This window comes from Spodoptera frugiperda, chromosome 11 (genome assembly GCF_023101765.2).
Source record: "Spodoptera frugiperda isolate SF20-4 chromosome 11, AGI-APGP_CSIRO_Sfru_2.0, whole genome shotgun sequence".
Classification (NCBI taxonomy): Eukaryota; Metazoa; Arthropoda; class Insecta; order Lepidoptera; family Noctuidae; genus Spodoptera; species Spodoptera frugiperda.
In genome coordinates this window covers 6,757,521-6,779,571 of record NC_064222.1, presented here as the reverse complement: position 1 = coordinate 6,779,571, position 22,051 = coordinate 6,757,521, and the positions used below count along the sequence as shown (strand labels likewise).

General features: G+C 36.1%; 2 protein-coding genes across 9 annotated transcripts; one reads left to right on the top strand and one right to left on the bottom strand.

Annotated features, from left to right (window-relative positions):
• Positions 1-506: 506 nt before the first annotated feature.
• LOC118275013 (bleomycin hydrolase) lies at positions 507-15,549 on the top strand. 8 transcript variants are annotated; one of them, XM_050696966.1, is made up of 14 exons: positions 507-674; positions 2,150-2,307; positions 2,754-2,909; positions 4,319-4,449; positions 5,921-6,035; positions 8,117-8,254; positions 8,655-8,687; positions 9,123-9,210; positions 9,960-10,087; positions 10,757-10,884; positions 12,045-12,143; positions 12,636-12,756; positions 13,495-13,605; positions 13,896-15,549. In XM_050696966.1, the coding sequence occupies exons 1-14, from the start codon at positions 590-592 to the stop codon at positions 14,016-14,018; spliced, it is 1,614 nt and encodes a 537-aa protein (XP_050552923.1). In that variant the 5' UTR covers positions 507-589; the 3' UTR covers positions 14,019-15,549. The 8 variants fall into 8 exon arrangements, with proteins under 8 accessions (XP_050552923.1, XP_050552924.1, XP_050552925.1 ...); XM_050696967.1 differs by lacking the exon at positions 9,123-9,210 and adding an exon at positions 8,978-9,065; XM_050696968.1 differs by lacking the exon at positions 9,123-9,210 and adding an exon at positions 8,833-8,920.
• Positions 15,550-16,273: 724 nt separating this feature from the next.
• LOC118275127 (uncharacterized) lies at positions 16,274-21,303 on the bottom strand. The gene is made up of 3 exons (XM_035592991.2): positions 20,761-21,303; positions 18,217-18,331; positions 16,274-17,951 (listed from the first exon to the last, which is right to left on the bottom strand). The coding sequence occupies exons 1-3, from the start codon at positions 21,108-21,110 to the stop codon at positions 17,625-17,627; spliced, it is 792 nt and encodes a 263-aa protein (XP_035448884.2). The 5' UTR covers positions 21,111-21,303; the 3' UTR covers positions 16,274-17,624.
• Positions 21,304-22,051: the final 748 nt, after the last annotated feature.

Sequence of the window (22,051 nt, the reverse complement as noted above, 5' to 3'; positions counted from 1 at the left end):
GTCGTATAACTTCCTAATTTTACTCAGATATGTGTAAATATTTATGGAAATCGTTAAATTATAGTTTATTTGTTGCATTTAGTAGTTTTCATTTACTGTATAATAAAAAATATCATGTTTTATTCGCTCGATAAAATACCACAGCTAAAATAAATTTTAAATTTCGCGCGTAATTGTGAATGTTGCCAGTTGTATAATATTGACATTCGGAAAAACTGTAATATTATTTTTTTGTGTTAAAAATTACTGTATCGTTTAAAATTAACAATTACTTTTAGCTAATAAAATAATATCATTAATTAAATGTGTAGTTAACTAATTTTATTTCGAAGAATAAAGACTCAAATCAGCTGCGCATGGGGTCAATAGCCTGAAGAATGAACTTTTGAACCACTTGGGAACAGGTTAATGAATGAGTTAAAGCGAGAAGACAATATGTGCTTATTCCGTCTAACAACCAATAGGAACGCAGCTACTTTCATGACCCTTATCGCTGAGAAAATAAAGATTATAATGTTTACGTTTCTATTGCCACCCGGCTTTGGGAAAATGGAAATACCTTGTCATCTTTTATTTCATTTCAAAATAAATGCTTGTAAAATCATTTGCCGCAGTCATATTGAAGAGTCGGTCGGTTAATTTGTTACGGAAGCCTACCGCAGCTATGTCGACAGGTACAGAGACTAAATTAATTCCGTTTTTAACTCTAAAAATCAAACATAACCTACGTTATATGCACGAAATAACAAACGCTTATTTTGAGTAGCAACTTCATCTTTTTTTTTCTTTTGTTTAGTGTTTGTACTTTAGCTTTGGTGTGTTTACTTTGTTACTCTGGGGATTTTGCTGACGAGTTTATAGCTGTGTCATTTTTTAATACGAATACAATGCCACATAGGTAAACAGAAATAAAACTAAACTATATTGATTATATTATCCAATTTGACTGAACAGAATTTTAATGTTTAGATATCGAACCTCATTACACAACAAATCAATTAAAAAAGTAAAACCAACTGTCACTTTTACTTTTAATTTACCACAACAGAGTTTGTATATCAAATAGAAAAACCATGTCATCCTGATTTGCCAAATTTTTGCTATTTTAATATTTTTGAAATATTTACAAATACTCCTATCACCATGAAATGAATAATATAATCAAGTTACCAGTACATAATGGAGTAATAATTAAGTTTTTAAGATACAGCACACAAATAGACCATAAATGTAAGATTTTCAATAATTTTATTAACATTTAGGAGTTTCTAAAACCAAATCCAATTGTTTTGTATCCTGAATTTTATGTAAATTAATGCTAGTTAGTAAAGGCAGGAAATTTAGACTTAAGTGGGAAAATGCCCTTAAATACAAGAGAAAAATATAAAGGGTTCTCCTGTCCAAATAATTCAATTGAAATACCTAAGCATAGAGCCACTATTCATCAGTTTTCAAATCATTAATATTATGAATGGAAACTTACATAAAACAAATGTAAAATCACCTAAAAATAAATATTTCATCAACTTATTATCTACATAAAAAAAAATTATACAAACAAAGCCTTTTAAGCAAGGATACTCTTGTGTTAGGTGGTCTTTCTTTACTGGTGACATGTACTAAACATAAGTTAACAAACAATAATTATCTCTTTTATTTATTAAAATTATCTCTTCATTGTATTTGCTTCAAAATGACAGTAAATACTACCTAATGTTAACAAAGTCACATAAAATTAAATCTGTATTCTTAGTAAAATCTTATAATATTCTTAAAAACAATTGTGCTTAACATATGACAGTATTGTTATCTTATATAAGATTCCAGCGCTAAAACTAATGAAATATACACTTGGGAGCAATGTAACGAAGCCACCCAGCATTTGTTTCTTTTTCATTTCTTGATAAATATTTTCGGATACAAATATTTTATCAATTAGTAATGTATGTATATCATACCCAAAGCAATTTAATTAGCTTTAAAATGAAAGTATTTTGTTGTAAAACACATCACTTTTTAATTTTAAAGTTATATAACATTCTTTATAATGAAAAAAAGCGCTAGTGCCTCAGTTTCTTTGTTCCCAAGTATATTTTTTTGTGTATTTTCTTATATGCCTGTATTAATTAAGATAATCCTTTTCTTTCAGTTCCGTTGAGCCTAGATATCTTATCAAAGTTCCGTAACGACTTCTACTCGGACCCTAAGAATGAACTTGCACAGAATGTATGCACGAGGTTTGATCCGTTCGAGGTTGCAATCAGCAGAAAGAAGACTGAAACCACCTTACATGTCTATAACATCAAAGTGAGTAAACAATACTTACCATGGAATACTGAAACGCTACTCAATTTTAAGTTGTACTTAAATATCGTGCTATCTCTGTCATTTACAAAGAATTTATAGAGACAGAACTATTTGAGAGAGGGACTTAAAATTGAGTGGTGTTTGAGTATTTGTACATTAGTCTTATTTTTTGGTACTCCCGTCCGTCCGTAGCAATGTAAATGTATGAACTGCCTTCTGGTAAGATGTCACCGTAGATCATAAGTCAATTATTTTCTATGTAGGAAACTGTTTTACTAGTTTAATTGGATACTATATTCCTTTATGTTTCAATCCTTCCCCTATTTGCTTTTTTTTTCATTTTATAAGTAAGCGTACAAAGTAGAAGAATGAAAGTAGTATTATGAAAGGTTATTATAAAAAGAGATGCTAGTCGTTAGTGGTTACATAGACTCATGATTGGACAGATCCAGGATGTAAGCCAAGTGCGCAGTAACGTTAGACGGAGCGCTCGTCGTAAAAGGAGCCGGAGTGCTCGGAGGAGGCGGAGCCGGAGTGCTCGTCGTAAGAGGAGCCGGAGTGCTCGTAGGACCAAACGAGTGAAAGAGACGGAAGCTAAAGCAGTATGTAATGATCTATAGTAGGTTGTGTTCTGTAGTTTGCCGAGTGCCTCGTTGGCTGGGTGGTCGAGTGTGACTACCGGGCAAAGGGTCTCGGGAATTCCCAGTTCGAGCAAAGTATTGTTGGGTTTTTTGAAAATAATCTCAGTAGTAACACGGAGTCTGGAAATGTGCCCGGTTTACGGCAATAGGCTAACCCATAATACATGGGACTTACAGCATAAATTGTATTATGTGTGCGTTGTACAGTGCCATAATGTGCACCACTGCCTACAACATCGGGATAGAAGGCGTGACGATGTTATGTAGTTTCAGCCCTAGAGATGAATATAGCAGAAGAAGTGAAAAAAAAACTAAAGACTTTTGCATAAAAGGTTCCATGCTGTACTAGTATTAATACTAATAAAAAAATTAAAATAATAAAGAACTGGTATGGATCATGTAAAGGATTATTTTGACTATCCTCCACTTTTTTTTTTTTTTTTTATATTGAATGGGCCGACGTTTGGCCGCTATCTCGCCTGATGGTAAGTGATGATGCGGCCTACGGTGGAGCACGTCTGCCCATAAGCAACCTATTCACTCGGGCTTTGAAGACACCCAGGTTGAAATTCAACCCAAAATTGAAATAAACTATAAAATATTTAATAACTAGCTGACCCGGCAAACTTCGTACCGCCTCAAACATTATTTTCTTACCTTTTAAACCTTCGCTGGACAACAAATAAGCAAGACCAAAATTTAACAAATCGGTCCAAACGTTCTCGAGTTTTAGCGAGACTAACGAAAAACAATTGATTTTTATATATGTAGAAGAGAAGATTAGGTAGAGGCTTTTACTCATATTAAAGAGGAATGAGTATTGATATTATTACCAGTGCACATAGCGGATTTTCCTTAAATTTGTTAGCAAAAATTAGTATGCACAATAAATCTATGTAAATACACAATTTTTTTTCAACAATTAGTTTGAAAAAACAAACATGTTTGTTTGTTCTCTTGTTTTATATACACATTTTCCTGTTCCAATCTTAGTTGTTATTCTAAACTGGTTTGCAATATATTATAGGTACTATAGAACTAGTTTTTACTAGTAATACATAGTTGAATCTTGATTAAAATACAGTACTAATTTTATGGAAATGTTCAAATGTCTTACGCCCGAATACTCAAACGCTACTCAATTTTAAGTTGTACTTAAATATCGTGCTATCTCTGTCATTTTATAAAAAAATTATAGTGACAGAACTACATTTGAGAGCGTCTTAAAATTGAGTAGCGTTTGAGTATTCGGGCATTACTCGTCAAAATATGTTCAGCAAAGAAAAATCTTTCTTCTCACTTTATTTGTAGTTTTTCAATCAATTGTCTACTTAAATTTCTTATGTATAAAGTATTTTTTTCTTCAACAGATTGACTCTGAAGCCAAGCCGGTGACGAATCAAGAGAACTCTGGCCGTTGCTGGCTGTTTGCTGCCCTCAATGTGATGCGTCTGCCCTTCATGAAGAAGTATGGCATTGAGGAGTTTGAATTCTCGCAGAGGTAAGTCAAAGTCAAAATTATTTATTTCAAATTTCAAATAGACCAAGAAGGCACTTTTGAACGTCAAAGCAAATATAATAATATTAATAACGTCTATCCGTCGGTTAGTTCTCTAGTGAAGCTATTTGCTCGTTCCAAAGTGTAGACCTATTTAATTTTTAGCTAAATAGATTATATGGTGGTACATACATAATTATAATGTAAACTTTTGACTGTACAGTCGGACTGTTCAGTTAAATCCTAGGTCCATACAGTCTATACCCCTTACAATGTAACTGTGCGGGTTTAGCTGTACCTTCAGTTTTCTCTATTCTGGTTTCGTGAGGTAAAACTTTACAGTTCAACTGTCTGCTCTACGCACCTTACGATATTTAACTGTACCTACAGTTAAAAACTACACAGTTAAATCGTAAGTGCATACAGCCTACACACCTTCCGAATTACCAGTACAGTCGAACTGTACAGTACCCTCAGTACGAGTTTGTTTTGCGTTTAAAGTAATCGAAACGAGAGCGCAAAGCGCCGATCGCGCTCTCTTCCTACTTTAGTCATAAAGCAAACTCATAATAAAGGTACAGTTAAAATTGCATAGTTAAATCTTAAGGTGTGTAGCCGCTACTACAAACCTTAAATAACAAACAGAAAGTAAACTTAACACATTGAACGCCGTGGTGGTCACCGGTGACCGACGTTAGCGGAGGATTTGCCTTCAACAGTTTTCTATTGGCAGTTAAAGACTTTTTTTTGAGGGGGGAAAATCATCCAGTGACTTCTCCTGCCTTGGGCAAAGCGAGAGGGAGTGTCAGACTCCGGTAAACCCGCTAGGTAGTTCGCAGCTCCGGAGCAGTCAAAGACTTAAATTACAATCAATAGTAACATTATATGATACAATTGCATCATATTATTTACCTAGTTCGCAGAAAACAGGCGATAGTAGGTACTTTGTGCAGACAATGCATGGAAACGCGGCGACGGCGACGTCGCATCGTTTGTATTGATGATTTGCTATCGGTATTATGTCTACTTTTCGTTGTAATCACAACAGTCATCGGTATCGTTATCCTGCTGCTATTAACGCGAAATTTTATGAAAGTGTGTCTTTGTATGTTGGTACTGAGTTCAGGAAAATATTGTCAGGTATTTGTAGTTTGATTAACAATATTTTATATGTAATCAATCACTCGTGATGTGTGATGAATACTGGCGGTTCATATTCTATGAATAATGCGATCCCATTTATACATACAGTGGAAAGAAAGGAAAAAAAACTGTTTATTTGCACCGTTATAAAATATTGCAGGCAAAAAAGCAAGAGAATAATTTCAAAAGTAAATAAATAATCAACAATGCTCAAATATGGCCAGTGCTCAACTACTGTCACTCCACCTAGCTAAAGGAGGCCTACACTACGTTTGCCTTTAGACCTAATACCTTTAGCCATTATTAATTTACTATTATATCTGATCTGCAGCTACCTGTTCTTCTGGGATAAGATCGAGCGCGCCCACTACTGGCTGAACAACATCGTGGCCACCGCCAGGCAGGGAGAGCAACTCGAAGGTCGACTCGTGAACTTCCTCTTGAAGGTACAAAACTATTGTAGAATTACTTGAACTGCTTCATATCAGCCACAAGACATCCACTGTCGAACATAGCTAGGCCTCTCAAAAAAAACTTGCGACCTGCTTCCAGTACCCTTAGTACGAGTTAGCTTTACGTTTAACGAGATCGAAATTAAGTAGATCACCAAATCTATGAATGAAAGTGTGATTATTTTGGAATATTTTCTTGTATTGAAAAGACGAAATAATTTGTTTTTGACTGAGGAAACTACACAATCCTTATCTAGCCTTAGTATGAGTTTGTTTTTCGAAACCAGAGCGCGTCCGGCGCTCTGATTAGTTTGTTCATTCGAGCTGGCCAATCAGAGCGCCGTACGTGGTCAAACTCGTACTAAAGATATTGTTTCTTACATCTACACGAACAAAATACTAGTCGTAGCTTCATTATAAGTATGTACCTGCTACCTACAATACCTACATCATTGCGGTTTTTTTCAATACAACGTATATCAAAGGCCAATGACCTATCCAAAACCGCTTCCTTTCAAAAAGAGGTCTCCTATAAATACCAACATAACAAACCACAATTATATTCCATGATAGTACTATCGTATTTATCACAAACAATTACTTAATATGTACCGAAGCGTATCGCTGCAGTTATTTATGCTGATAACAGCTATCATTGCATGTATTGTGTAACTGTTACACTTTGTAAATAAATGTATAATGCAGTATTGTTAGGTAATTATTTAAGCCCTTAATACATGTCCATCGGCGCGTCGCGTTCCGCGCTCGAATAGCTATCAGACCACCACAGATGGGGCCCAGTAGAACTGATGCCTGATCCGGAGCTGCGGACTACCTAGCGGGTTTGCCGGGGCTCCGGCTTGAAAATCAGGAGTAGGAACGGGACTGACATTCCTTCTCGCCTCGCCCAGGGCGAGAGAAGTAACTGAATAATTTTCCCCCATCAAAAAAAAATACATGTCCATGTGTGTCGTACGCGTCGAACGCAGCAACTACCCTGACAATGCTACACACGTTGCTATGGTCAGGCACCCAACCGTCAGTTACCTTTATTCAATGTTGCCATTGTTACGGCAACTGACCAATCAGGCTTAAGCCTCGTCCCCAAGGAACATTTGTCGATGCGACGATGTCGTCGGGGACACATTGAAAGGCGTGCCAAGAAGCTCATCAATGATGATGCGCTTGAGGAGGCACGGCTTCAAAGCCTTTAACACAGGCGCAAGGTCGCAAGCCTTTCCGTTTTTTACCGGATACATTTCGGAGAGTGTGCGGGGGAATTGCACAACTTGATTCCCCCTAGTCCTTTTCATCATCGAACCACAAGACAATCGGCGAGGCGTCACCGCTTCATGGTAGATATCCCACCCACTCGCACGAAGCGCTTCGCTTCAAGCTTCCTTGTGCGAACTGCTAGGGAGTGGAACTCCTTGCCGGAGTCTGTGTTTCCTGATGGGTATAACCTGGGTGTCTTCAAGGCCCGAGTGAATAGGTTGCTTATGGGCAGACGTGCTCCATCGTAGGCCGCATCATCACTTACCATCAGGTGAGATAGCGGTCAAACGTCGACCCATAAAATGTAAAAAAAAAATGTCGCTCGACAAATGTTCCTAGTGGAGACGAGGCTTTAAGGATTTGCGATTTCGCGGTCAACCAGGAGATCACGTCAGTGAGGCATAAAATCCGCCAGTGAGGTACAAATTGTCTGACTAATGTAACTAGGTATGATATTAGTCAATAGACCTTGAGCTGTACTAGCACCTCTAATGGTAGGTATGTTAGGTTTAAGTTGATAAAATAAAACTAATAATTTATCAAACATGTATGTATTATTAGACTTTGGGATGTGTGTGTTTTCTCAAGGCATCCCTAAGCAGAGTCGAATGTGTAGCGAGATGCAAACATCTTCAGTGTGTTGGCGTAAGGAACAAAGTTAGATTGATTTTGTTACTCCAACAAGGATAACTCTCATACCAGACTTCCTTGATCCTGCAAGAATCCTTACCTGAAAATTTCGAACAATCAAATCATACTTTGCTCGACTTTACAATCTAAAATTAAGTGTTGGTTTGCAGGACCCAATCAACGATGGCGGCCAGTGGGACATGATAGTGAACTTGGTGAACAAGTACGGCGTCATCCCGAAGAAGTGCTTCGCCGAGTCGTTCAGCTCCCGTCGCAGTTTGCATATGAACGCTCTTATCAAGACTAAGGTAATTAATTAATAATATGTTAGATTGTTACTCGACTAGTTTCAAGCCTCGCCAGGGGCTCATAGAGGCGAGCAGTCTCTCCATGACTATCTGACCATTTGTGTCCAATTTAATTCATTTATTTAAGTAGGCTTAAAGCTAAGATACATTATGGACCCTGTAAGGGCAACAACATTTGTTAAAATACTTTTAAAATGAAATCGGACATTTGTCCACTGCTAATAATGGAAATTTCCATAAGATTTTTATAAAGATGGCAAACCAGCAGACCCATCTCCTGATGGTAAGCAATCGGCTCCACCCATGGACATCGCATTCAAAGAGTTTGGAGGATGTTTCACATTAATTTCGCACATTCATTCTAATGGTTATTATAACATTTAATTACAAATGGTTCCAGCTCCGCGAGTATGCCAAGGAGCTGCGCGACAAGGTGGCAGCGAACGCATCGGACGAGGACATCCAGTGCACCATACAGCAGCAGATGGCGGTCATCTACAACATCGTCGCTACTTGCTTGGGTAATACATTGTTCTGTTTAGTTTTTTAATGTAATATGCACTGAGCTGCGCGACAAGGTGGCAGCGAACGCGACCGACGAGGACATCCAGTGCACCATACAGCAGCAGATGGCGGTCATCTACAACATCGTCGCTACTTGCTTGGGTAATACATTGTTCTGTTTAGTTTTTTAATGTAATATGCACTGAGCTGCGCGACAAGGTGGCGGCGAACGCATCGGACGAGGACATCCAGTGCACCATACAGCAGCAGATGGCGGTCATCTACAACATCGTCGCTACTTGCTTGGGTAATACATTGTTCTGTTTAGTTTTTTAATGTAATATGCACTGAGCTGCGCGACAAGGTGGCGGCGAACGCGACCGACGAGGACATACAGTGCACCATACAGCAGCAGATGGCGGTCATCTACAACATCGTCGCTACTTGCTTGGGTAATACATTGTTCTGTTTAGTTTTTTTATGTACATACTAAGCATTGAGTCCTTTTTGTAACGGTGGGGTACGTCCAAGAGGCGGTTGGCTTTTATTATTTAGCTATCTGGAGATGAGTCCTTTTTACGATGGTGGGATACGTCTAAGAGGTGGTTAGGTTTTTTTTAATAGCTATCTGGAGAAAAAAAGGAGGTGCTTAGCTTTTTTTGAAGCTATCTAAAGAAGAAAAGATAGACCTAGCAATAGGGTTACCGGGTTTCTTTTTAAATTTACTTTCTAATTGTTAGGTATGAGCACCTACATCCTGCTATTTAAACATAGTTTTTTTTGGTGGGGAAAATCATCCAATGACTTCTCCCGTCTTAGGCGAGGCGAGAGAGAGAGTGACAGACTCTTATAGACTAAAAAACACCCCGTTCCTACACCTGCTTTTCGAGACGGAGCCCTGGTAAGCCCGCTAGGTAGTACGCAGGCACCTTAGTACGAGTTTACTTCACGTTTAACGGCTTGACAAAATCAACCAATCAGAGCGATGAACGCGTTCTCGTTTCGATCTCATTAAATGGAAAGCAAAGTCATACTAAGGCTCCAGAAGTGCTAACATCTAACATCAACTTTCCGCCAATAATAAAACATCTCAACTAACACTATAACAGTGCCTATATCAACTCTATCCATCCCAATAGAATATTGGCTTAAGCTGTAAAATTATTACATGTTTTTCTACTAAATAAATATATCCCCACAGGTACCCCACCAGAAAAGTTCAACTACGAGTACTACAACAAGGAGAAGGCGTACAACAGCTTCGGCATGCTGACGCCGCAGGAGTTCTACGAGAAACATGTCCGCCCACTCTTCGATGTCAACAATAAGGTGAGGAGTGTAGCAATACAATGACCTGACAAATACATTGCCAGAACTCGACATTCACTTCCAGCGCCTCCCTAAGTTCCTCAGAATTATCAGAGAGACTGATGTAGTTTAGCTTGAAATTAGGAATTTCATTATGTGTTTTTTTTTTTTTCATTGTTTGCTGAGAACATTTTTAGTTTTAATTCTTTTTAGACTTGCACTTTATTTTGATTATTTGGTTTTTAGTATTATTGTAAACTTAAAATTATATGCATGCATGGTTACCCATAATTGTAAATACAGATTAGCCTAAGGTATTTTGTATATTACTGTTATTTTCATTGTGCAATATTACTGTATTTATGTTGGTGACACTAAATAAATAAATAAATAATTGGGATGCAGTGCAGACGGGGTATGAAAATGTCAGATACTTAGATAAAACGAATCAAAGTTTAGTAGTGGAAGCAAATACGTCATTTCTACGTAGAAAATGTACCTAGAACTGACATCACGCGACATTCCAAATCGCGATATATATCTTTGAAATTATTTGTTTCGGTAAGAAAATAATAAAAGCGACGCTACACGACATTCCAAATCGACATATCTTCGAAAGTATTGGTTTCTATAAAAAAAATAAAAGATCTCTGCTAGATAAAAATCCCTCTACATTATTACACATTACAGGTATGCCTAGTGTCGGACCCTCGACAGTCGAACCCGTTCGGGCAGCTGTACACGCTGCACTGCCTCGGCAACGTCGTCGGCGGCCGGCAGACCGCTTACAACAACCAGCCCATCGAGACACTTATGACGTAAGGACCCTCATTTCTTTGAAGATAAATCTCTATATCGCTCACCTAGTAATATATTGGCACATCTGCAAAAAGGACCCTTATTTCTTTGAAGATAAATCTCTATATCGCTCACCTAGTAATATATTGGCACATCTGCAAAAAGGACCCTTATTTCTTTGAAGATAAATCTCTATATCGCTCACCTAGTAATATATTGGCACATCTGCAAAAAGGACCCTCATTTCTTTGAAGATAAATCTCTATATCGCTCACCTAGTAATATATTGGCACATCTGCAAAAAGGACCCTTATTTCTTTGAAGATAAATCTCTATATCGCTCACCTAGTAATATATTGGCACATCTGCAAAAAGGACCCTTATTTCTTTGAAGATAAATCTCTATATCGCTCACCTAGTAATATATTGGCACATCTGCAAAAAGGACCCTTATTTCTTTGAAGATAAATCTCTATATCGCTCACCTAGTAATATATTGGCACATCTGCAAAAAGGACCCTTATTTCTTTGAAGATAAATCTCTATATCGCTCACCTAGTAATATATTGGCACATCTGCAAAAAATGCGAAATTGACTTTATATTGTAAAGTCATAAAGTCAAGTTATGTACGTAAAGTCAGTATAAAATCAATTGCTGTTCGTTAGTCTCGTTAAAACTCTAGAACGACTGAACCGATTTCGGAAATTTTGGTCATGAATGTATGCGAGAGTCTAGGAAAGGTTTAAAAGATGAGAAAAAAATGTTTTGAGGCGGTACGTAGTATAAAAATAAAAATATAATAAGTTTGGGAGAGCCATGCTCCCGGCACGAATGGGTCGATTCGACTTTAGTGATACCACGGCCAGACAGAAAGCCAAGTGAGACAAAGTTTTCGTTGTGTTTCGCCGTGTGAGTGAGGTTACTGGAGACCGGAGAAATTGAAAAGATAGGGGGAATTGTCCCCCTTTCTTTTCAAATTCCATAAGGCCGACAACAAACTCGTAACTTCTCTGGTGTTTCGGATGGCCATGAGCAGCGCTGATTACTTACCATCAGGTGATTCGGATATTCGTTTGCCGCCATAGGGCTGTAAAGATAAACATTTATTAAAGAGTATTTAGGTATAGACCTAAATACTCTATAATAAATGTTTATCTTTGTTTTACCTCATATTATAGTGCCGTGAAGGACAGCATCGCTGGAGGAGAAGCAGTCTGGTTCGGCTGCGAGGTCTCCAAGAGATTTGAACGGAAGAACGGATTCGAAGATTTGGATGCGTGAGTATTTTCATTTGTATTTTTTCTAATCTTCTTATATTTATCTAATTTTACACTGCCTCTACCGGTCAACTGTGCAACTAAAATTTGCCATACAAAAATGTATGTCGTCGCTAGCGACTATCGACAAATACTATTGCTTCAAACTCATGGTAGAGGTACTGTTTAACTCTGGTTAAATAATGGAGGATTTTTTTTGAAATATCATCGTTATGTCAAAAAAATTACATCAATTCACTTAGGTAATACTTCAAATAGAAACTTCAAATACACGCAACGTCACGCCTTTTATCCCCGAAGGGGTAAGGTGCTCATTACGACACGCAATGCCGCTAAACAATGTACACCCACTTTGCATCATTTGTGTTATAAGTCCCATGTAATAGGAGGTGAAAACTTCAAATAGTATAACATTATAGACCCAAATATAAATTTTAATAATAATTTTAGAACATAACAGCATAATAATGAATCTTCCCCCCCCCCCCACAGTCAGGACTACCGCCTGGTATTCAACACGGAGGTGCAGATCGGCATGAACAAGGCGGACCGGCTCATGTACGGCGACTCCTGGATGACACACGCCATGGTCTTCACCGCCGTCGGCACTGATGTGAGTTACAGACGTTGACGTGTAAAAGAGTTACATTGTTACCTATTTGCAAAATAAATATCATTTATCATTAGACCATTCATTGCTAACTAACTTTCGATCAAGACATCGTAAGCTCATAAAAATGCCTCTCATAAAATGGTATGTAATTTTTATAATAGTTACTTACTTCTGCCAGCGACTTCGCTCGCTTTCCGTGGGATAAAAACATACTGTATTCTACCCCTGATCTAAATTTCATCAGTCGTTTTGGCGTGATTGAGTAACAAACATAGACCAATTTTCATTTTAACATTATTTAGATCGTTAGTTTAATCAACTTTATAATACTTATGATGTAATAGGAGCAACGATAGGCCTGGTTACTTGTATCCCTTTTTTTGAGATGTAAAAACATTCAATATTTAATTGTTACTCCCGCCTTCCTCTTATCTCAGAAACTTTGAAAGTCAATTAAGAGATAGAATTTTGACACATTTTGTATGGACAAAATGTGTCAAAATTCTATCTCTATCTTTAAGCTCCATAGCTTATGTCAAAATTCTATCTCTAGTAGGTAAATGTACAGATAGATAGGTTATTGTAATTGGCCGTAAAATACTCTTTCATTTTTCAAAATCGATCACCTGTCACATGTTTAACCATTTTAGTTCATATTATCAATCCCACATACCGAACTATTACAATCCTTATGTACATGTAACAGGTACTTATTTACCTTGGCTATATGTTGAACAGGAGAAAGGCAACCCGCTGAAGTTCCGCGTGGAGAACTCGTACAGCGACAAGGAGTACGACAAGGGGTACTTGCTGCTCACCGCGCCCTGGTTCAGGGAGTTTGTCTTCGAGGTATGTTAACCATAAATACTATAATATTATTTAAAATTAGACATTTCAAAAAGTACTAATGCCACACTACACCAGTACACAGGACTTAGTCGATTAATTATTTTATTAAAGTAAATTATTTTACGGTTAAATGGGGTGAATAGATACAGAAATGGAGGGAATAGATGTTAGGACATTTTCCCAATATTTATTATTCACCCCGTTCCTGTATCTTTCCCCCTACTTCACGGTATATCGTGGCACCTACTCCTACCAATTTTACTAAAATAATTTTGTATTATACTCCACAGGTGGTTGTCGACAAGAAATATGTGCCGGACGAAGTGTTGCAAGTATTTAAACAAGAGCCGAAAGTGTTGCCAGCCTGGGACCCAATGGGTACGCTCGCTTGCCCCTTCTGTTCCAAAGAATAGACCACTAACGGTGGCAGAATACGTCCAACTATAGGTAGATGTGTCGACGAAACTGGCAACCCTTATTGTCTTAATAGGGATGATGATAGGATTTGAACTTTAAAATCTATTTAGTCCGTTAGTAAGGTCATTAAAAATATTAGTCACGTATTTTATTTTAATTTGTTGTATAAAACAATCCATAGATTAATCGAATCAAAGTTAAGGTGTGTGAGCTAGCTACATCATTCTTAAGTACAAAACGTACTAGTAGTAACGTCACGCGATATACTCGACAACGACATCTAGAATCTGTCATATAATCTGTATAATATATAAACTCTAAATAAATCTATACTATAATCAACTTATCCTCAAAAAATACGTGTCTAATGTTTGTTTGTAATCCACAAGACGGGCATTTAAAAAAATCTCGTCTTCCCTATTGCAGGATGAAAAGAAGCTATTCTGGTTCACTGCGGGTCCAACTTGAATGAAGTCCATTCTGCCGCAATTTATTACCTTGGAATAGATTGCTTCTAATGCTTAGTGTTTGAAATAGTATAACAAATGCTTACTACCTAAGTTACTGAACAGTCGTATTTTTTGAGGTTATTATAAGGGTTGCCAGTTTATATTCGATTTGGTCTTACCTGTGGATATTACGTTTTTAGTTAAATGCAGCTAACTTAATCTAGACTAATCCTGGATCACTTTTGTCACACTTTCACACAATTTATTTCATATATTCCTAATTATACCTTGCCCTCTATTACGTATATGACTTGTAACTAGCAATAAAATATTTCGAGGAATAAATGTTCCTATAATACAGAAACTATTTCTAATATACGTAATGTTCACAGTATTGACTATTTTTTACTAAAGATACATATTATCTGTAGTTTAGACATTTTCTACGGAAGCAATACATGTTTTTATATCGCAGAGTGAATTAATCATGCCTATATTAATATTAATTCTCAATTAAAACATTATTTTACCTTAGACCAATGTAATGAATTAGCTGAATTATAATCCATCTCCATTTTTTAACTACAAATAGTATAATGTTGCCTTAACAAAAGTAACGTAATTTATATAAATAATAGATAATAAATGGTGCTTGTCTCAAATAATTTACACTTAGAATGTAAAAGAATCTCTAATATTTAGATAAGATCATTCAAAAAGCCTATTTTTTGCCATAAAAATTGACTGATTTTATTTATAAAAGAGCACACAACTCTTTTCACTTATGGCAATACCAATAGTGTAACTCAGTATAGATAAAATATAATGTTAACAGATAAAAAATACAAAATGGAGATGGAATTTATTAATATTTATATATTTACCATTTTTTTTATTACAATTGTGTTCAGTATGTTACCAAAACCATGTTGCTATTTTTATGTAGACAGAAATTTGAATTTCTTTATTTTTATATTGCCATATTGCATTCTTAAACGGCTTTTTGTTATGAATTTACCATCAACAATTTAGTCGCGAACGGAATATCATTATTTCATAAATAAATGTTTGAAATGCATTTTGTTGTTTTATTTCGTATAATGTGCATATAGAAAAATACACCAGTATTTCGTACACATGGTAATTTTAAAGACTTTTCTAATATTTTTTAACTAGTGCCTAACTTCTTACTATAGTTTATCAAGCATAATAAACATGTATGTGATATCACAATTGTCAACAAATATTATGACGTTATTTACTATACTAATGTGATAAGAAAACGTCTTATATTCGTGACAAAGAAATTTACACGTAAACATATAAACTTCTGCAAACCAAAACTCAACTGTTTTGACTATGCCCGGGAGCTGTGGACTGTCTGGCCGACTACCGGAGCTCGGGCTCGAAAAACAGGAATAGGAACGGGGTGATTTTTCAGGATGGTTTGTGGTCAGTAAGAGTCTGACACTCCCTCTCGCCTCGCCCAAAGCAGGAAAAATCATTGGATGGTTGTGGGTACAATCGATTTTTGTTTTGAGGAGGGCCTCAAAATAATCTGTTTTGACAAATATAGTTGAGTTGACGCAATGACTCAATGACGGTGTGAGCGACTGCTGCGCAACTAGACTCATGTTCGACTCCCAGAGACTCGAATAATTATAATTTGTTGTAAGTCCATATTTTTATAAGGAAACAGTTTTGTATGTATTAAAACTTAACGAATTTTCAACAATAAAGAGAAAGAAAGGCAACAGGATCACTGACCGATCATTAATTAAGTATGTAAAAAAATGCATAGGTAATATTAAAAAATATAATTTATTTACAGTGCCAACAACATTAACAAAGGAAAAACCGCAATAACGACTTAATAATTATAACTACACTAAGAAAACAATGCTATATTTACTTCACTTTAAAATAAAATTAAAACATTTTGACTGTGTTGAACTTAAATGGCATTGAACAAAATAATGAGTACATACTTGTAACTATGCGTGAGTACTTAACACAATAACATGAATCAAATAAAACTGAACTCTAGGACCTTGACTTCTAATTCTATTTTAAAATAGATTACCAAGTTACATAATAAATATCACAACGTGACATTACTTGTATTACATTTATTGAATGACTTCTAAAGGTCCACAGGCCCGCATCGGACGGATCGCATCAAACGGATTATTTTTCAGACTGCGTCCATTGTATCGGCAATCAGATTGCCGATCCCACTTTCACTCAGATTTTGTCAGTCACAGTCTGTCCATTTTTTAATTGGATTTTCGACTTTATAGAAAGGTAATAAAGCTCATTGGGCAAATCTGACTTCCAAAGTGTGGAGGACATTATCCAAAATAGTTTTAGACGGAGAGAAATAATTAATTTGACCTTCATTGCTTATTATTATAAACTAGCTGGCCCGCAAACTTGGTACCTGCCTTAAACATATTTTTCTCACTTTTTAAACCTTCCCTGGACTTCCCACAAACAACTTAAGGCCAAAATTTACCAAATCGGTCCAGCTGTTCTGGAGTTTTAGTAAGACTAACGAACAGCACTAGATTTTTGGAATCACTAATATTTTGAAATTGAGAAATGTGTACAGAATCGTTTAACCAAATACAGAGGATTTTATTTAATTATTTCAACATCTTGGGGAGATGTAGTGAGATGGATGCTGAGAAGAACTTGATATTAATAATAAATACCTAGTTTATGCATACCCATTAGTATAGGTCAAGTAATAATTTTCGACATAAATATAAAGGAATTATCTGGACATATTTGATCATGTTAAAGTCATCTTTAAGTCAACACAAAACTATATTAGTTAAATGAAAAATAAAAGCATTGGAACCTTGCAATTGCACAAACTTTATTAACATTGCACATAGTCACTGAATAATGAAACCAACACATATAGGAATAAGACATTATTTCTATTACCTAAATCATTGGCAGTATAAATTCAACATAACAATAGTTAAATGGAAAATATATAATCAATTGCATTGCATAGACAACTAGATCTAGAAAATAATGCACTTACATATTGCTGATCAGGGATACAGAATCAAGACCCACAATTAAAACTATGCATAGAGCGAGAGACAAGGAGTTTTCACCACTATGCATCTATTATAAGGTTCAATTTGTAACAGCATTTTGCACTTTCCCGTTTTTTATATCGCAGTCTTTCTCTTCTTTATCTTCTGTGGCCTGGGACTCATGTTTCAAGGATCTTAAGTACTTGAGTTTAGCCCAAACACCTTGGCACATACGTATCAAACGTTTATCGTGTGTTTCTCTTGCGAACGCTGCAACATTCCGTACTATGTTCCTAGATATGTGTAGGTTGCCTTTCTGGGCTTGTGACAGTGCGGAATAAAGGCGACTTCTGGCTGCTAACCCTTCGTCACCGAGCATTCTGGACAGCTTATATTGCCGGAGTGATATTCTACCTGCTTCCTCTGCCTGAAAGATTAAAAGTTTTGAATAAGAAATTGTGCTGAGAGTATTTATCAATTATATAATTACCTATGTAAAGTTATCCCTGAACTAGCTGACCTAGCTAACATCATATCGGCCCAAACATTTTGTTCTCATCATTTAAAGGTCCCTAGACTTTTACAAATAATTCAAGAACATAAATAGCTGAAACGGTCCAGCCATTCTCGAGTTTAAGCAAGACTTACAACTTGATTTTTATACATTATGCAGATATTTGAGAGATACTTACACAATGATCAAAATAGTCACCGAGAGCAGAATAGGCACCTCCCAATGTTGACAGCCATGAAAAAGCATTCTCGATCTCAACTCTTGTCCAAATAAGTCGGAGAATTCTTTCATTCCTGAAATATAAAAGGTACATTGTTGTTTTATTTCACCACATTAGGATATTACATACAAGTCCACATACACATAACACCCAGACCCGAAACAACAATTTGTAGAACACACAAATAATTGCTCTGTGCGGGAATCGTATCTGCTATACAGGGTGTCCCTGAAATCGACGTCCAACGGGCACTAGATGATTAGCAAGGTTCCAACTGTTATCAGAAAAATATAAAAAAATTCTAAAATCTACAGTTTTTAAATTACAGTGACTTATGTGTTATCCACGAAAAAGTACACCCTGTGCCAGTCTTTTGACTCTTGTTGCTACAAATCTTTATTTTTTCGTCTGCAGTCTTCCTTACATTATCCTGAATAGTGCTCCAGTAATATGGAATCATAAATTCTTAGCCAACTGCTTTAGATTGGAAAACATTGTTAGTTTTAGAGGAACCAAATACTCTGAATAAATTTTTCACCTTACTTTAAGTGACTGTACTGAATAAATTATGTATTGCGCTAGTAGTGGCAAATTTCACCAAAGTTGGCGCATTTAATAAGGATTCTAAAATGGTATAGCACTTTGCACATTATTTTTTAAATTCAACACAAAAAAAGATTTTTCAACGAAACTCGGTTTCGATAAATTTATTTGAACTTAAGTACTAAAAATTCTTCTAGTGTACTCAAATCATACGTTATAACCTCGTTACACTAGACAACACTTTGCACGCGATTTGTTATCATCATGTTGATAATCAGCGAGGATCTTTTGTCAAACAACATTGTCTGTCTACTCATGATTTCGCTTGCAGCGTTCGTTGGCAATATTAATAGACTTACTAGAGGAACTGACGTTGTATCATGTTTCACTAAATAATATTGAATGATTGCAATATGATGTTCATAGTGCATCAAACACAATATCAAATGTGTAGTAAAATCAAAAGCAATGGACGCGGCAGATTCATGTACACAGCATATCGACGCGGTAGTGGTATGGTGTACATGAGCCCTTACGCACAATTACTCGTCATATCCCCATAAAAAAAAGAAATGGGTGAATCCTCCGATTAAGTTACGTGTTCATGCCTTGTGATCAAATGCGGGATGAAGCATCAAATATTCTTTAGTTTTTCGAGAAAGAGTTATTTGCACCGTTACAAGGAATTGCAGGTAAAGGAAAAAAATAATTTTGAAGTCGGTTAAAAAGAAATAATCAACACGGCGCAAAAAGGCCAGTGCTCAACTAAAATGCCGAAGCCCGGGTACGATGGCTCGAGATGCACAACACCAGTTCTTCTAGCGATAATATTGCCGACGAATGCTGCAAGCGAAATCATGGGTAAACAGACAATGTTGTTTGACAAGACACCCTCGCAGATTTTCAACATGATGATAACAAATAGCGTGCAAAGTACTGTCTAGTGCATACGAGGTTATAACGTATGATTTGAGTACACTAGAAGAAATATTAGTAAGTTCAAATAAATTCATCGAAACCGAGTTTCGTTGAAAAATCTTTTTTTGTGTTGAATTTAAGAAATAATGTGCAAAGTGCTATACCATTTTAGAATCCTTATTAAATGCGCCAACTTTGGTGAAATTTGCCACTACTAGCGCCATACATAATTTATTCAGTACAGTCACTTAAAATAAGGTGAAAATTTTATTCAGAGTATTTGGTTTCTCTAAAACTAACAATGTTTTCTAATCTAAAGCAGTTGGGTAAGAATTTATGATTCCATATTACTGGAGCACTATTCAGGATAATGTAAGGAATACTACAGACGAAAAAATAAAGATTTGTAGCAACAAGAGTCAAAAGACTGGCACAGGGTGTACTTTTTCGTGGATAACACATAAGTCACTGTAATTTAAAAACTGTAGGACTTAGAATTTTTTTTATATTTTTCTGATAACATTTGGAACCTTGCCGATCATCTGGTGCCTGTTGGACGTCGACTTCAGGGACACCCTGTATGTTAAATAAACATATGATTTTACTTTACGTTTAAAGTAATATAACGAAACAAGAGCGTGATAGGCACTATGATTAGGTTAAATGTTACTGTATAATGTCCTTGGAAGTTTTACACACATTAGAAAAGGTATAGATGTTTGACTAAGCTTGCATGGCACATTCTCGCATAGAGAATGTTTGAACATTAACCACCATGCACGCTAAACATAGGTTGGCGATGATTTCAAACTTATACTTAATCAAAAATTATAAGCCTAGGTTTCCTCACAATGTTTTCCTTCACCGTTAGTCAGAGGTGTCTAAATAATCTTAGAATGTACATATAACTCAGAGCGTCTCATTGGTATTTTGCTGTTGGTAGGTTTGAATACCCTTATGCATGAGAAGCGGGTTTTAAACCTCCGGACTACCACAACACATAATAATGTTTCAGTCTAAATACACATATTTAACACTTACCAAGCATAATCAATGATTTCTGTATCTGGAGGTTCTAGAATTAATTTCAAAAACACTGTTCCACACGCAGGGTATCCGCCCAGACGGTTCAAGTGTGACACCACATTGGATCTGTATACATCGGAGTTCACACACTCCTTTACAAAAGGCTGTAGAAATAACGCATTCGTTTTCACTCTAAGTTTCTTCTGAACCTCATCTTCACCGTCTATTTCCAGTTCACAGCAGTCGCCTATCTTTACACCAATAGACTTGTAGTATTGTTCATCAGGCAAGATACTCAAGTCCTCAGTTATAAAGAATATTGTGTACGGACTCCGAAATAGACGTACTTTAGTTACCACCTGCATCCTACCAGCATTTGCTAGGTTATATTTTATTATCAAAACAAATTCACTACAACAACGATAAATCACATTAAAAATGTACAATGTGAGTAATTTTATTCAAATTTGCGCAGTATTCTATGTAAATATTGTGATTTTCAAAATCTTGTTGCCTATTACCGTCAATAGAAAATACAAATGTCAAATTGTCAATTTCATTTGTCAATTGTCATCTGATTTGATTAACTAGTTTTTAATGCTGGCAAGGTAAACACATCACGCTAACTTTACATTTAGGGGTAAGCAGAAAGCGAAATCTGTGATAGTTATGTAGGATTTAAGTGACGTGATAAATAATGAATGGTAATCATTATTATGTTAAGCACATTTTACATTATTACCTAAAACATCTACGTATTGGCACCTAACCCTCGTATTTAGCCAATACAATTACGATCCCCGTTCCAGTACCATACTTTCGTTTTAACTTTTTTTCCTATTTCCCACGAAAAAGCACAATATTCACACAAGTTCTGAAGAGCTATCTCTTCCTGTTGAATACAATACTACTACGTAGACCACTGGGAAATGAAAACAAAGTCGTACAGCATGTACGCCAACAAATAAAAACATCAAAACAAATAACACACTTGAAAATGTGTGCGATGGTGGGAACAGTGCTGTTTCAATACAAACAAAGTAAGTTTCGTAAACATTCAATATCTAATTCATAGTGAAACGGTTTCAGTTGTGATTGAAACTGTGTTGAAACTGTTCCTGAAAATGCGCAGTGACGCGGACTGTAGTTATCATTAATTATAGGTACTTTATAAGGATTCATTATGGGAGATCTTCAGTGCGTTCTAATTACATTATTATTTACCATCAAAAGTAAGTAACTAAATAGATAATAGTGTCAATTTATATTATACTAGCTATTCCCGCGCGGATTCACCCGCTCTGCT